We start from the raw sequence: 16101 nt of genomic DNA on the forward strand, positions 1-16101 counted from the left end.
GCCAGATTCTGTGCTCCATTTGTAACAAATGTGAATCTGTAAACTAAATGAAATGAGTGTGTGTGCTGTAAGGGTTGAGGGGTCTGCAGGCATATTACAGTGCAGCTGCATATGCTGATTGCATGTATGTTGAAAATGCACGAAAAGAGGAGTTAGTGGTGGAGAAGGTGGAGGAGGACATGTAGAGTTGTAACACTGAAAAAACACTGTTGAGTCTTGTTGCATTGCTTTGTAACTGCACGATCAGGCTGAATTTAAGTAGTACAAACACTGGACATGTAGTATGTTCTAAATAAGCAAATAGAAATATAGAATTGTTAGAAATATAGAAAATTAAAATTGCAGGTGCTAAAAACAAGAAATAATGGGTGTTTGCTTGAGAGTGGCAGGCCAGATTCTGTACTCCATTTGTAACAAAAGTGAATTTGTAAGCTGAATGAAATGTGTGTGTGAGTGTGTGTGCTCTAAGGGTTGAGGGGTCTGCAGGCATACTACAGTGTATCTGCATATGCTGATTGCATGTGTGTTAAAAATGTGATGCACAAAAAGAGGAGATATAGTGGTGGAGAAGGTGGGTTTGAGGTGATGAAGAGGAATTGCAGATTTGCTGTAAGGTTTAAGGGGTCTGCAGGCATATTACAGTGTAGCTGCATATGCTGATTGCAGCATGCATGTATGTTAAAAAATGTGATGCACAAAAAAGGAGATATAGTGGTGGAGAAGGTTTGAGGTGATGAAGAGGAATTGCAGATTTTGAGATGGGGGGCACTTTCGTCCCTCCCTTCCTCCATCCATCCCTCCCCATGTCTTGTATTCTCTCCCTTTATTCTAAAGAGATCGCCAAATAGTAGTAGATAGGGGTGGCGATGAAACTGATCGGGTTCAGGTTCAGCGCTGGTATTTTCTGATCGTGCTCTGCCTCCTAGCGACGACACATGGCCACACACACACACACACACACACACACACACACACACATACACACTCTCTCTCTCTCCAAACCAAACACAGGCGACAAGCCAGTCAACATACCGAAACACAATCAAGCACCGGTGCGTAAAGATGCCCAAATATCTCCTTGTTTTATGTCTGCAAGGCCACTTAGTAGTAGAGAGCCGCTAAAACGCTGCACGGTGCGGCACATGGTTGCGGTGATAAACGCAAAACACTTTGCACAATAAAGCTCCGCAGTTTCCAAACACACTTATCTGCTCGATCGTAACATATCACGCTTAATGCGTCTAATAAACTCAAAGAAATAAAGCTTTGGTGATGAATAAACGCCGTGCGTAAAGACGAGCAGCGCCGACTCAACTTCACATTGTTGGAATTTCGCTGCTTTTTCTCTTTTACGCTGCAGCGTTAACACACCGATGAGCTGGTATTTGTGTCTTACCTTTAACTGTGCATGAAGCTTTAGAATCCTAAACTGGAATTTGTGTTTGTTGGTCCAAATTTGACATGATGAGAAAAATAAACCAAAAAAAAAACGACACTAAATATGCTGTTCTGTCCTGTTGCTGCAGCGGCTCTGCTGTCTGTTTTGGAAAGAAAAGCTTCTCATCTAAACTAAAACATCAATAAACTGCCTTTACATAAGAGGCATTAGGAGTTTGTGTAAAAAAATAAATCGATTTGTGTTGTCTGCTGATAAAAGGGAGGCAGTTTGTAAACAGCCGAACACGAGATTTTTTCCCCCCTCGATCCAAAAAAATCCACCTCCAAGTTTTTTTTTTCCTGAAAATAATCCAAAAATAGAACGAAAGAGAGAGCAGATGAAGAAAACCTGCACCGCAGAAGCTATCAGACAGCGATATTCCACGGAGCTCCGCGGAGAGGACGCGCTCTGCTTACCGGGAGAACCGGAGAGCTCTGCGCGTCTCCACTGACCGGAGACCGGAGCGACCGAGAGGGCACCGGAGGAGCAAACAGCGAGGAGTGCATTTAACACACCTATGAATGCACATTCTCACTGGTGCAACAGAGAAGCAGTAACGGGTGTATACCGACACCGACACACAAAACTTTTTTCTCCCTTTTTGGAGCTTTTGGGAAGCTTTTACGCACGGAGGTGACTTTTCTCTCCACACTGTTAAGTCCAGTTGACCGATGGTCCGAGCGGTCCGTCCGGTGTCCACATGCTCCTGTTTTTTGCTGCCTCTTTTGCTGAATGGAATGAAAGGGAAGTCAGAAAAAGTGACAATTTCTTTCTACTTACGCGAAAAATCCCGTTTGCTTAAGTGCTGAGGTTTGCCTTGCTTGCGGCGAGACATGGTGGTGTCTGCTGGAGGCTGCTGCTGCTGCTGCGGCGGCGTTCAGCGCGGATCACATCGGGTTAGAGAGGAGAGAGGAGAGACTCCAGTGGGGCAAAAAAAAAGAAATGTCTTCATCCAACAACGCCTCTGACATCCACACAAGAATGAAAGAAAAAAAAAAAAAGAAAATAAATTAGAAATAATACAAGAAAGATGGCGCGGAGGCGAAGATGGATCGCGGGATCGCCGTCATGGCTTTCTTTTTTGAGAAAGGAGAGCAGAGGAGAAAAAGAGAGAGAGAGAGAGGTAGATGGAGAGAGAGAGAGAGGAGAGAGAGAAGAGGGGAGAGAGATGGAAAAAATGGCAAAAGCCCCCCCCCCCCCCCCCCACCCCCCCCCTCAACCCCCCCTCCCCCCCCCCCTATGAGCTGTAGCAAGTTCAAGTGCACGGACGTGACGAACTTGAACGTCAGGCGGATGGACGGAGACACCCGACATGCAGAAACATGGGCAGGGCCGAGGCACAGGGTGGGAGTGGGAGTGGGAGGAGGGACGGACAGGGACGCGCAATAACAACACCAATGGACGGTCATTAGAGAGAGAGAGAGAAAGAGAGAGAGAGAGAAAGGGGGAGAAGAGGAGGAGGAGGAGGAGAGGAGGAGGGCTGGACATGAGAAATAGACCCAGTGGAAGCCAATGGACACAGAGATCAGGGGGGCCGGACAAGAGGCTCTCTTGGAGGGAGGGAGGAGTGTGTGAGTGTGTGTGTGAGAGAGAGAGAGAGAGAGAGATGTTTAATGAAAGCAATATGCAGAGAGAGAGAGAGAGAGAGAGAGAGAGAGAGAGAGAGAGAGAGGTGGACGCAAAACAGGGCAAGGGAAGCCGCGGACAGGAGCTCTCACTGGAGGGGGGGCGGATATGATGCTGCTGCTGCCACGGACCGGAGGAGTGCGTGTGTGCGTGTGTGTGTGTATGTGTGTGTGTGTGTGTGTGTGTGTGTGTGTGTGTGTGTGTGTGTATGCAGGGGCTGTATATATATATGTGTGTCTCCTTAAAGCGCGTGCACGTAAAGGCTATGTTATATGCAGATAGAGAGAGAATGAGATGCTTTTTGTGAAAATGACAATGCTCCATGCATGGCCACAAACTCACCTGGACGCGTGCGTGTGTGCGTGCGTGTGTGTGTGTGTGTGTGCGTGTGCGTGTGTGAACAAAAGTCTGTCGCGTGTGTGTGGTGGCCACTGTTTCACTCTGTCTGAGAAGAAAAGCGCGCAATGCTCCATGCATGGCCACAAACTCACCTGGACGCGTGCATGTGTGTGTGTGTGTGGGTGTGTGTGTGTGTGTGTGTGTGTGCAGGGGCTATATATATGTGTGTTTCCTTAAAGCGCGTGCACGTAAAGGCTACGTTATATGCAGATAGAGAGAGTGAGATGCTTGGTGTGAAAATGACAAGGAGCGCAGCATAAACTCTCCGGTTGCAGCGAACAGAACAGGACGAACAGGTTGAACGAGCAACAGCAAATCCAGACACAGGCTATAACCTGGGTGGCTTCTTCTTATTCCCATTATTGCTGCTTACTGCTTACAGATGATAATCACATCCACGGCACCCGTAAAACAAAGAAAGAATCATATTATTATTATTATATGGATTATTATTATACACCTGGATCTGCAATATTGCACGTGTCCTTTACAGTTCCATAACAAAGTGTTTATACATTTATTAAGATTTATTAAGTCTGATCAGGAGCTATACCCAATAATAGTGCATTATATTTATGATAAATAACAAAAAACATTTGCACCATACTCCATTGAAGAATCAGTAGGTTTTTTTCAACCTAAAGAAAAAGTTTTTATTATTATTTTTTATTCTAAGGAACACGAGGAATTCATATCTGATCTTATAGTCACTTATGAGCGTCTGTGCCATAAATTAATATGCAGCCATTCCAGTGTGAATATCTCTCTCAGAGATGTACAGTATTGTATAGAGTGTGTGTGAGGGGGGTAATTTAGACTTGGGCACTATATAGGGTCCAGTTTGTCTGTCTCTGTATCTGTCTGCGTGAAATCCACACTGCAGCCTCGTGCAGACCGTGGGAGTCATAAGCGCTCCGTGTAATAACTTTCAGATGTGCCTCAGGTTCGAGCTGCATACGGTTTACAGGGGAGGGTGTGTTGGTGGTGGTGGGGAGGAGGAGAAGGAGGAGGAAGAAGAAGAAGAAGGAGAAGAAGAAGGAGAAGAAGGAGGGGTAAGAGATTGTAAATACTCTGGTAATAAAGGGGGTTTGGTAATATAAGACGCGTTTCAGAACACAGATATGATGAAGTGAGGAAGAAGAGAGCCACTGGGTGCTGCGTGGACGAGGTGGAAAGGGATGGTACAAGAGGAGACTGGAGAGATTCGCCTGGAAAGAAGCATTGAGAGTAGTAGCAGCAGCGGCTCCAGCAGCAGCAGTCAGCAGTAGCAGCAGCTCCAGCAGCAGCAGCGGTGGCTGTGGAGAGGAGAAGCCCGGAGAAGGAGCTGCAGAGGCGGCGGCGTCTGCAGCAGCAGTGGCGACTCCAGTGGCGCTTCGGAGACCTGGAGCTACGCGCACTGACCGAAGAGGACGCGCACTTAATACCGAGGGGGTGGAGGTGGAGGGAGCCAAGACAGAAAGAGGAGGAGGAGGAGGAGGAGGAGGAGGAAGGAGGGAGGTGATGGGAGAGAGAGACAGAGAGAGAAAGAGAAGGAGAGAGAGAGAGAGAGAGAAGCCGGAGGAGGAGGAGGAGGTTCAACGTCAAGGGGGAAAAATGCATGACCAGTGAGTGAAATATTTTGCAGGTTGCAACTCGCTGCGTGGCTTATTAGACGGACCTGTGTGTGCGTGTGTATGTGCGTGTGTGTGCGCGCGTGCATGCATGGCTATTATCCCGCACAGGGTGATTATTATGCCCGTTTTGTGTCCGCGTGTGTCAACGTGCAGGCAGGTTTAAACCTTGCATTTTATTTATTTAGGGATAATTTCATGTTAACAAAACAGTGTGTGATCTAATGGCAAAGGCAGGCGGGTTTAAATCCATCTATCAGACATGAACCGGTGCACTTTAATACTTTATAGTCTGTCGCTGTATATTCTGTCATGAAGCCAATCCAAAAATGATATAATGCAAATAGATTATTTCTCCTCATCTGTAGATTTTTAACTCGGTTCTGTATCTGTAGACGCACTAGTTGTATTATTATAGCCACATATAGTGCATTTTCTTTACAATTTAACAGGAATCCATTAAGGTAGGATGTGAGATTACTCAGAGGAATATATTTTTAACTGAATTTATTGTAATATTTGTGAAGATATGCAGTGCTTGGGCATGGGTTTGGAGAATTGATTTATGTGGATCAAAAAGGCACAAGACGGTGATGATCGTTACGTGGAAGTTTAGATTTTCATATTTCTCCTTCTGTATTTGCCTTATTTTGGGCAGTTTTGAGAGACTGAGGAAGAAGTTATTGCAATAAGATTATGTTTATGCTGATTTCATCAGGTGTATGTTAACCCCTCTCGGTTTTACCTCGAGAAAAAAAACACATGCTGCTGTCAGTGATGGAGAGGCTATACACTCCCATCGCATCCATGTGTCCAGATAAGGATTAAACATCAGAGATGCCCATAAACACTAAACCATAATCATCCAGAGTGTAAAAGATTAGAGCTACAGTTCCTAGTTGTTCCTTTGAGAAATGAAGCGTCCTTTTTAAGGAGCGTTAATTGGGGATAAATGGGGAAGATTTTGGCTTTTCTTTGCTGGTGCATCGGGTGTCCTGGGTGGCCTGTTGCTGTCTGGATGAAACCTGATCCAGTAACACTAGAAGCCTTTATACAGGCTGGGTGACACTGCGGAGTGTCCGGAGTTAAACACATCCAGGAGGAAGCTGAGACTTCATCATATTATTGATATTTATGTAAGTAAAACAGGCTTCATTTCACTCAACGCCCATGCTTAATTTGGCACCAAAAACCTTTAGAAGCATTTTACGCAGGAATAATACTTTATTGTCAGATAGGTCTGAAATTTGTTTTGCATAACAGCAGCTCCATTTACAACATCACAGAAAGGACAAAGACAAGAAAACAAAGGATACATACATTTAAACATTACAATCACAGAAGACTATATTCAGGTTTCCTTCAACATACATTTGATCTGGGATTATTAGGCTCCATATTTAGCTTTTAGGATTGACTGGTGCACAAAAGAGTGCTTCTTCAGTCTAACCTTATTAAACCCTGTATCTCCGATTTGATGGTAACAATTGATATTCACTGTTCAAACACCATCTAAGAACACATTACTTAAGCAGCTGATCGATAGTCCAGTGTTGGTCATGTATGGTTTTTCTTTTGTTTCTTTTCCCTAATGATGATGGGCCTTGAAGCTAAATGGTTGTGGAAGATGTGTATGAATGTGAAATTTATATATATTTGGAAAATGTGAATGTTATTAGGGTAACAAATATATGATCTTGTATTTAGTATGTATGTGATAAATGTAATGTAAATGATTTCGGACCCCAGGAAGACTAGCTGGTGCCATTGGTATCAGCTAATGGGGATCCTTTTTTTAAATAAATAAATAAATAAATAAAACATGGTTGGGGTCAGAGATGATGCTGTTTTAACCAGCCTTAACATGTTATTATGATAGGCTGATACATAGAATTTCTCAAGGGGTTTTGACCTAATCTTTGAGCAGATTTTCATTTGGTGAAGCAGATTTGACTTTAAAGTAGTGGACAAACTCTTGTACCATATATAGTATAACAATACTGTAGAACAGCTTATAATCACAGAAGTAAAAAAACAAAGAAGAATTTGTTTACTCGAACCCAAAAGACCTGAGGGTCAACATATTGTGTTGTGATTGAGACTATGAGCTATGTGCGTCTCATCTATCACAGTAAAAACTTCGCCTCCTGATTTTAATGCCATCCCCAACTGGTACCCAACACTTAAAGGGGCCCTCGTTTTACCCTCCCAACACACACACACACACACATCCGAGAGCACTAACCTTGACCCTTGACCTCTCCCTATTCACCCTGCTCCATCTGTTGGCAACAAAGAGTGTTTTCCCTTTTTCTCTTCCTCCCCATTTCCTCCTCTCCTTCTCTCTCTCTCTCTCTCTCTCTCTCTCTCTCTCCATCCTCCTCCTCCTCTGACACACACACACCACATATATCAGTCAGGCTGCATGCTTAATGCTGCGGAGGTACAGCAGCTCTCTGCATGCATGGAAGAAGCAGGGTCTGGGTGAATGTCTGTCTATATGTGGGCTTAGTTATTTCTCATCGAGTCATAATTATTTCTTAATTTAAAAAAACAGATTTAGGGTTATAAACAGGAATCACCTGGAGTTATAAGGTATTTATACAAGGAGAACTACTGGAGAGTCATTGGGTTTTTATATATATAGCACTTTTAAAGACCTGATTGCTTTTATTATACTGCTTTTACTCTGTTAATATCCATGTCATCCACTTTGTATTGTGCTGCACCATCGCACTTTTTTTGTCACTGTGTTATGTTCTATGTTTGTGACTATGTTTTTGTATGTCTGTGTGTTTGCACCTTGGTCTGTGAGCAACTACATTTCATTTTTTTTATGTATGCACGGGGAAAAAATGACAATAAAGGTGAACTTCAAATTGAACTTGAACCTGAACTTGAGTTAATGTGGAAGCCACAGGCTGGGTGAAAGACTGTCTATATGTGTGCCTAGTTATTTCTCATCGAGTCATAATTATTTCTTAATTCAAAAAACAGATTGAGGGTTATAAGCAGGAATCACCTGGAGTTAATTTGGAAGCCACAGGCCGCACGTCCAGGTGTGTTAAGATAAAAAAAAAAATAAAAAAAAAGATATAGCAGTATATTTTCTGCGCCATATGTAGGCCACGCTCTGGCGTCTTTAACTTTTATTCCTCCTATTCAGCACTTTTTATTCGCTTGTTAAGGCAGGCTGCAACTTTCATCAGCCTATATATTCAAGGAGGTATGTGTGTGTGTGTGAGTGAATGGACAGAGGCGCACTTTGATGGTTGATGGTGGTTCATAAAACTGGGAGGGGGAAGAATTTAGTTTTTTTTTGTAAGGAGCGTGAAAAGAGAGGAGAGGAGAGACTACATACATGGCATCAGACCATCAGACCGGCGGTGGTCACATGCGCGCCTTCCACTGCACGCACCACGGCTCCGGGGAAATTGAGTGACTGGAGGCGCATTTCAATATATGGAAATGACCATAGGAGGGGGCTCCTGAGATAAATCAGCTCCAATCCCTCCACACACCCCACCCTCCCTCTTCTCCTTGCTCCTCTTCATACCTTCAGTTCTCTCTCTCTTTCTCTCTCTAGCAGCTGCTTTTGTTGCTTTTATCATAATTTCCCAAACCGTGCGTAAAGACGCGCAGCGTAAACTGACATTACCGGCGTTTATACACAAAGTCCGAATTAAAAGGCGACATCAAATACGTTCAACCTGCGGTGGATGATGGGGCCTAACAGTCGTGTTTCTTTTTTTTTTTTTTTAATTAAAGGATCTGATCTCAAGTCTGTAATCAACATAAACAGAACACTAAATTCAACTCCAAAATAATTGTTTATTTGTAGATATATATATATTAAGAGTAGATATATGTCATATATGACCATCTAGCCTCATTCAATGCCAAACACACACCCATTATCCACAACACACACACACACGCACGCACGCACGCGCACACACACATTCTTCAACCTGCTTTTATCCCCTTGTGTTGTTTTAGTTTGGTTTCGTTTTGTTTTTGTACTTTATTTGTCTTTCTCTCTATAATATATTTTGGTCTTTTTTTATATATATGTCCCTGCGCATGTCTTCCCTTGTTTTGTAATCACTTTATAGCATAATAAAAAAATAAAAAACTCCAAAGTAATTTATAATTTACATTTATTTCGCATCAGTAGGTTATATTCAAAGACATGAAAAAGCAACGTTTTAAATTGTTTTACAGCGCCGATCCTACTTGAACCAAAGTAAATGTTAGTTTTTATGCTATTTAGTAAATCTTCAATGGGGTCCGCTTTGATGCCACAAAATCTTTGATTCATTATTATTATTAGGCTTTTTATTCTCAGTTGTTCTGTTATTGCTATAATAGTTCATGATTAAAATCACAAAAAAATAAGATACAAAAATGACATTTCTGACAAGTATACTGTGGCAGATCATGCTCAGTGCTGTGACAAAAAAGATTTCTAGGTTTTCTGGCTTTCATGTGTTTATTTCCAGTGGGAATTAGATCCAAATCCCTGATAAATCTAGTCCCTGGCTTTTTTGCGGAGGAATTTCAGGCTCTGGTAGTCCCCCTCTACATCCTCATATATACACACACACATACCCTGCACACCACCACCACCACCAGCCTCCCATCCCAAAAGCTTTACAATAAAGGGAGCAGGATGGATTTCACAACGTGCCATTATCACACCGGGGGATGTGTGCGCACGCCGTTGCGTCTGGTCGGTGGTATTAGATGAAATCAGGCGGATTACACGGCTATAGACCAAATTATCAGACCCCTCCTCTCACTTCCTCTGTGTATAATGTGTGGCACTGATGTGTTTGAGTTTAAAGTCAGTCAGAGAGCAACTTCAGTCAAAATTAAGTAGAAATAAGATAAGATAAAAAAGATAATTCAGGTGTCAAAGCAGCAACATGAGCAAACAGAGTGAAACACAGGAGAGGTAAAGGTATACAAAAATTATTTTAAAAAAAAACAATAATTAGAGATATAAAAGATACAGAGTGAATGGGTGAACATAGTGTGTGCAGTCCGTCGATAAATAAATGTATTGTGTAATATGTACATATGTGCAGTCTATAAAATAGTATATAGGATGTATAGTGTAAAGTAAGTGTATATAGTAAGTGTAAAGTGCGCCAGTGGTTAGAGTCCAAGATGGTTGCAGATAGTGCATGTGTAAAGGTAGATAGTGCATGTTTAAAGGCAGATAGTGCATATTTAAAGGCAGATAGTGCATGTTTAAAGGCAGATAATGCATGTTTAAAGGCAGATAGTGCATGTTTAAAGGCAGATAATGCATGTTTAAAGGCAGATAGTGCATGTTTAAAGGTAGATAGTGCACGTTTAAAGGTAGATAGTGCATGTTTAAAGGTAGATAGTGCATGTTTAAAGGCAGATAGTGCATGTTTAAAGTTAGATAGTGAATGTTTAAAGGCAGATAGTGCATATTTAAAGGTAGATAGTGCATGTTTAAAGGTAGATAGTGCACGTTTAAAGGTAGATAGTGCACGTTAAAAGGCAGATAGTGCATGTTTAAAGGCAGATAGTGCATGTTTAAAGGCAGATAATGCATGTTTAAAGGCAGATAGTGCATGTTTAAAGGCAGATAATGCATGTTTAAAGGTAGATAGTGCACGTTTAAAGGTAGATAGTGCATGTTTAAAGGTAGATAGTGCATGTTTAAAGGCAGATAGTGCATGTTTAAAGGCAGATAGTGCATGTTTAAAGGTAGAAAGTGCATGTTTAAAGTCCTTAAAGTCCTCATAGTTCTCATATGGGGGTCAGCCTTGGTTGTAGAGTCTGATGGCTACCAGCATGAAGGTCTGACCCAGGCGCTTTGTGTTGTGATGCAAATGAGATGCATCCAAACTTTGTGCAACACAGATACATGATCATTTTTACACAGCATGCATCTCATCTTTACATTAAAATATCTCATTCAACCTTCAAAGGACCCCTGGAGGGTCCCAGACCACAACACACACCCGCCTGCAGCAGACTTACACAGGGTCCGGTGTCTTTATGGAGACTCATGCACATTCTCCTCTCCAACCCTCCACCACCACCACCACCACAATCCACATCCATCCATCCATCCATCCATCCATCTGCCTGTAATGCACGGACGTGTTTATGGCCGCCGTAGTTAAGTCGTTGTTAATTTTACACTAAATGGGTTGTTATGAAGATGAATGACTGGAGGGGAATGGGACACTCGGGACAGCGGAGCGTTTTTTTCCTACCCTGAGAGGAGCCTATATATATATAGCTATATATAGGGATCTGTGAGAGCATCAGTGGTCTGAAGGGGCCTATTTGTGTTGCTGACGTTGAGATGTCCTCAAACACATCACTGGTTAGAAGTTACTGATGGTTTAAGGTTGGACTGAAGGTGATGCTGAAAGCTGCTGATTTGATTTTATAGAGAAATAATCCACAAATAATTGCAAGTATAAGTGTTTTTGTTTGTTATTTTAAATCAGGAATAAAGGAAATGTTTGAGGAACAGAATTTTTAGGCCAAAATTTAGCACCAAACTCCAATAATCTATTTTTTAAAAAGATGCAACTTGTGTGCATATATCAGCTGTTAAAGAGTACAACCCAGGTGGATTGTATCATTAAAACTATTAATTTACAATCATCAATACAACTTTCTCTGACATTCACCTTTTCTTGCTTGAGGGAACATCTTGGTGCACTGTTGTATTTTTTAAGTGATTGAACTCATCTATATCTAAGATAATCTTTAAAATAAAAGATCATAAAAGACCACCGTTGAAATCTAAAGCTTGCATGCTTTAACATCTTCAAACACGGACTCTAGCTCCCCCTAGTGGCCATATACTGCCAGTGTCAGAGCGCATGGAAGATGTTAAAGGGGCCCTGCAGGCTGAAGGCCCAGAGCATCAAACTGAGCATCAAACTGAGCTGCAGGCTGGATCTAAAGGATTTGATTTGGAAATTAATTAAAATTAAAAGTCTGGAAATATTCATTAAAATCAACCACATAAACACGAGCGTGGAGAGGACAGGGGGTGGTTTATGTTGAATACAGAGAGAGGATGACACTGAGAAGCCAAATTGGGGGGGTTACATTTGATAATAAAAAATCAAAACAGAAAATATTATAAATTGTGATAGATTTATTTATTATGGTTCAGAATATAGATAACTAATTCTTAAATTTAAACGTGGTGATTGGTGTTGAGTGTTTGGTGTTTATGGTTCAAAATCAAACCAAAACCCTGAAAACTTGACATCCTCAACAACCAATAATAGAATAAATGTGATCATTTTAATGTGCCAAAACTGTATAATAAGGCAAAAAAATATTGTCTTTATATAGATGCTTAAAGGTAAAATTACTTGGGTGTTTATTTATTTATTTATTTATTTATTTATTGCACCTGATTAATCTCAAAACAAATGTGTAAAAATATCTGATTTCCTAATCCTTATAATATCTCCTATAATAACAATATTTCACGCCTAATTGTTTTTATTATTATTATGATTATTATTATTATAGGGCTTTTTCATATCTCTAATAATGCCAGTAACAGCTTCAGTCACCATGCTATAATTGGTGTAATATTAAACATGGTGCGTCTGATTGAGGATTATTAATCCGGTCCAATAATATCCCCGCAGTATGCAGCGATCAGCGGCTCTAAATGTAGTTGGATTCCGGTAAATCTTGTGTTTCTGCAGCTCCGAGAGACTCAGTGATAAATCATGTATTTTTAATGAATATCAATAGAAGGAGTCCCCCTCCCCTGAATAAAGCCAGGAGGAGCGCGTCTCTGTCTATCTAATTAGATTAAGACCGGACTGACTAACGGGGGAATACTCCGGTAATGACTGCTGCTATCACGGCTTTCAGAGGCTTTCTAATGGGCTCTGAAGCTTTCTAACCATTAACACCGACGGGCTAACAAATCTAATGTGACATGACACCCTTCTGTTTAACCAGCGGCCACAGAAAGTTACTGCAGAAGTCTAATATCATCTGACTCCTCAACTCTGGACTGTGTGTACTGCATGGGGACAAAGTGGGCTGACAACATGTTATTATCATAAGTGACTGATAATAAGTTGGTTTCATGAATGACAAATTACACATGATGAATATGAGTTACCATGATTTCATCTTTCTCTTATTGTGCCCTCTAGAGAAAGACCCTAAAACAACACATATAGTCCAGCTGCTATTTCCCTATAAAGCACTCATCCTATAATAAATAGCACACATAGGAAGTAACTATATTTTACATTATACATTATGGCAGCAAAATGCATGTCATATTTTAGGATCAGAGCAAATCACCAACTACTTGCCTAATTATAGTCTTATACACTTTTCAAAATAAAGTTACAAAGTGCTTTACATGAGGAAAAAAAGGAAATAGAAATGATTGTTGCAAAATAAAGAAGATAAAAGAAGCAGGACAAGACCCTAAAAAAATAACCCCACTCTTGCTGCAACATTAAACTGATGAACACTTTAATGTATCAATAATTATATATAATATATGTTATTCTGAAATGAGCCATTCTGCATAATCAGTACTTTTTACTTCTGGTACTTTAGGTATATTTTCATGACAATACTTTTACTTAAGTACACATTTGAATGCAGGATTTTTATTTGTGACAGTGTATTTCTACACTGTGGTATTACTTCTTTTACTTGAGTACAAGATCTGAGTACTTCTTCCACTGCTGGAGTTAAAGGAGGATGCAGGAAGGCACATCTCCCTGAGTTTGAAGCCTTAGTCAGGGGGGGAATACTAGCAGAGTTTTTGCTGCAGGATCTGAAGGTACTGTACGTACTGTATGGACACAAAGACTCACAAATGCATAATGGAGCCACACTAGTGCTTTAAAGAAACAAAGTAAAATCTTGAAATCTATTTTTAAAAAAACAATGCAAAGAGGCCATATTGAGGGTTAAGTGATTTCTGTTTTTTTTGAGAGTCTGGCAGTTACAAGATATTTTTCTGTATCTTGGTGACTTTGGTAATAAAAAGAAGGGCAATAAGATAAATATAACACACAACTGAGTACTATAAACTCGCCTAAGAACACTGAAGTGCTATAACAGAAAATAAAAATAACCATAATGTTGAACAGTATATGTGGCCAGGGAAATGCTTCAAGCCGTGGGTATATATTAGCACACACTATCAGACTATAAAGGAATAATGTAAAGTGGTTTTTTTTGTATAGGCTCTTCAGCAAATTTGAATTGTTTCATCATTATGTTTGGGGTCAACGTTAGTTTAAAGGCATCTTCATCATCCTACCAAATGACGAATATACAGTAGGGGTTGTTGAGTATTTTGGCAAAGCCTTGGGAATGACATTTTTTTTTATTTTACTTTGTTGAATTTTGTTGTGACATTTCAGTTCCAATAAATGTGGCTATACTCATGCCAAAACAGTTCATGAGTCGCCCATTATTTTACAATCATTGTGAAACTTCACTATGGAATACTACAATCTCTCTCTACAGGAAACTGAGAGTCATCTCATTCATTTTCATGTCAGGATTTCCAGACTGGTTTGGAGGAATCTTCATCATTTCAGAGCCGGACAGCACTGACAGGTTGATATCTTATATATATGTATATATATATATTTTTTAAAAGCCTTTGTGGGCATCAGTTTAATATACACAATATGTCTGTCTCAATCACTCAGTCATCCTCTGATCTGTAATTTGAGGATTTTCTGAGACTTTCTGATTTTCTGAATCTGATCCATTCATAATTTTGCATGCTGAGAAAAAACCTAATAAATGCTCAGTAGTTGCCTCTAAAGTAGTGAACTTGTAGTATCATACAAACAATCTAAAAAAAAGCCAATCCATGATCATTTTGGTGTGTATTTCAAAACATGTTGATAAAGAATCAGTCCTGATGACTAAGCTGCCTGTTTTTATTTTGTAGGATTAATAGATTTGACTTACTACCATGAATGTACTTTTATAAAAACAACACATAGAGTACTGAACATACATTACATAATACAATGCTGCCTTGTAGGAAAGAACTGCTTTTTTTGCACATCCTGAACCTTCATAATTCAATGTTCAATTTTTAGACTTTATTCTCTTAATTGCCTTTTTCTTTATTTCTATATTCATTATTTCACTCTCTAAATGGTTTGTCAACACATTGTATTTACCTGTCATGCCTATAAGGTAAGCTGAAACTGAGAAGGGGAATGAGTGATATTAAATGCTTCCATTGGTTTTACCAACTAATTCAGTTCATACAACTCACCACAAGATAGCACTAAAGAGCTTATAATGTCTCTCCTATCTTTATGGGGAGTTTGAGCTTCTCTCTGGAGATGCAATGATGTAGGCTACATTAGATTTTATATAGTATGTGTGGTGGGTTTGACACGTTTTCATTTTAATGTTTTATTTATATTATTTGTGTTTAATGTATCTTATGTTCACGTCAGAATGATTTTCCCCTTAGGAACAATAAAGTTGAAGTTAAAGTTTGACTGTGTGTATTTTCTATAACTATGCTAGTACACAAAATAGTTAAATTTTCACATTTGAATACCAATTTAAGATTTGATATAGCTTCTTCCACTACTGGATATAGCAAATAGATAGATTTGAATGGGCTTCTTGGCCTGAGAAGTATATAGAGTGAAATAAACAGACGGGTTTCCAGATGGCATAGTGCCAGTCAACTGTTTGTGTCCTCTGGTATTCCTACATGTGAGGCACTTTTAAGACATTTGATGTATAATTTTATTTGTCGTTGGGATGAGTCAGAGAACAGCATCATAGAGGCTTTAACCAGCCCAAGCAAGAGCTGCTCTCGGTACTCATCCAGGCTCAGAAAACACTGGCGAGATAGCCTACATATGATCTGCTGTGGTCTTATCTTGTATGTTTTTTTTGTTTCTTTTTCTTTTCTTTTCTTTTATTGCTATGGACCCTCCTGTGTTTCTGAAATAAAGTTTGAATTGAATTGAAACACTA

The 16101-nt window shown here is 40.2% G+C and overlaps 1 protein-coding gene across 3 annotated transcripts in view; it reads right to left on the minus strand.

Annotated features, from left to right (window-relative positions):
* Positions 1 to 2750, minus strand: part of LOC119495439 (B-cell lymphoma/leukemia 11A-like) — a 59742-nt gene extending 56992 nt beyond the window's left edge. For 2 of the 3 annotated variants that reach the window (XM_037781873.1, XM_037781871.1), the window contains exon 1: positions 2219 to 2750. In XM_037781873.1, the coding sequence (XP_037637801.1) occupies positions 2219 to 2273 (55 nt within the window). In that variant the 5' untranslated portion in view covers positions 2274 to 2750. The remainder of the gene's footprint in view (positions 1 to 2218) is intronic. The other variant, XM_037781874.1, reaches the window with a different exon arrangement.
* Between the last annotated feature and the right edge of the window lie 13351 nt (positions 2751 to 16101).

This window comes from Sebastes umbrosus, chromosome 10 (genome assembly GCF_015220745.1).
Source record: "Sebastes umbrosus isolate fSebUmb1 chromosome 10, fSebUmb1.pri, whole genome shotgun sequence".
Classification (NCBI taxonomy): Eukaryota; Metazoa; Chordata; class Actinopteri; order Perciformes; family Sebastidae; genus Sebastes; species Sebastes umbrosus.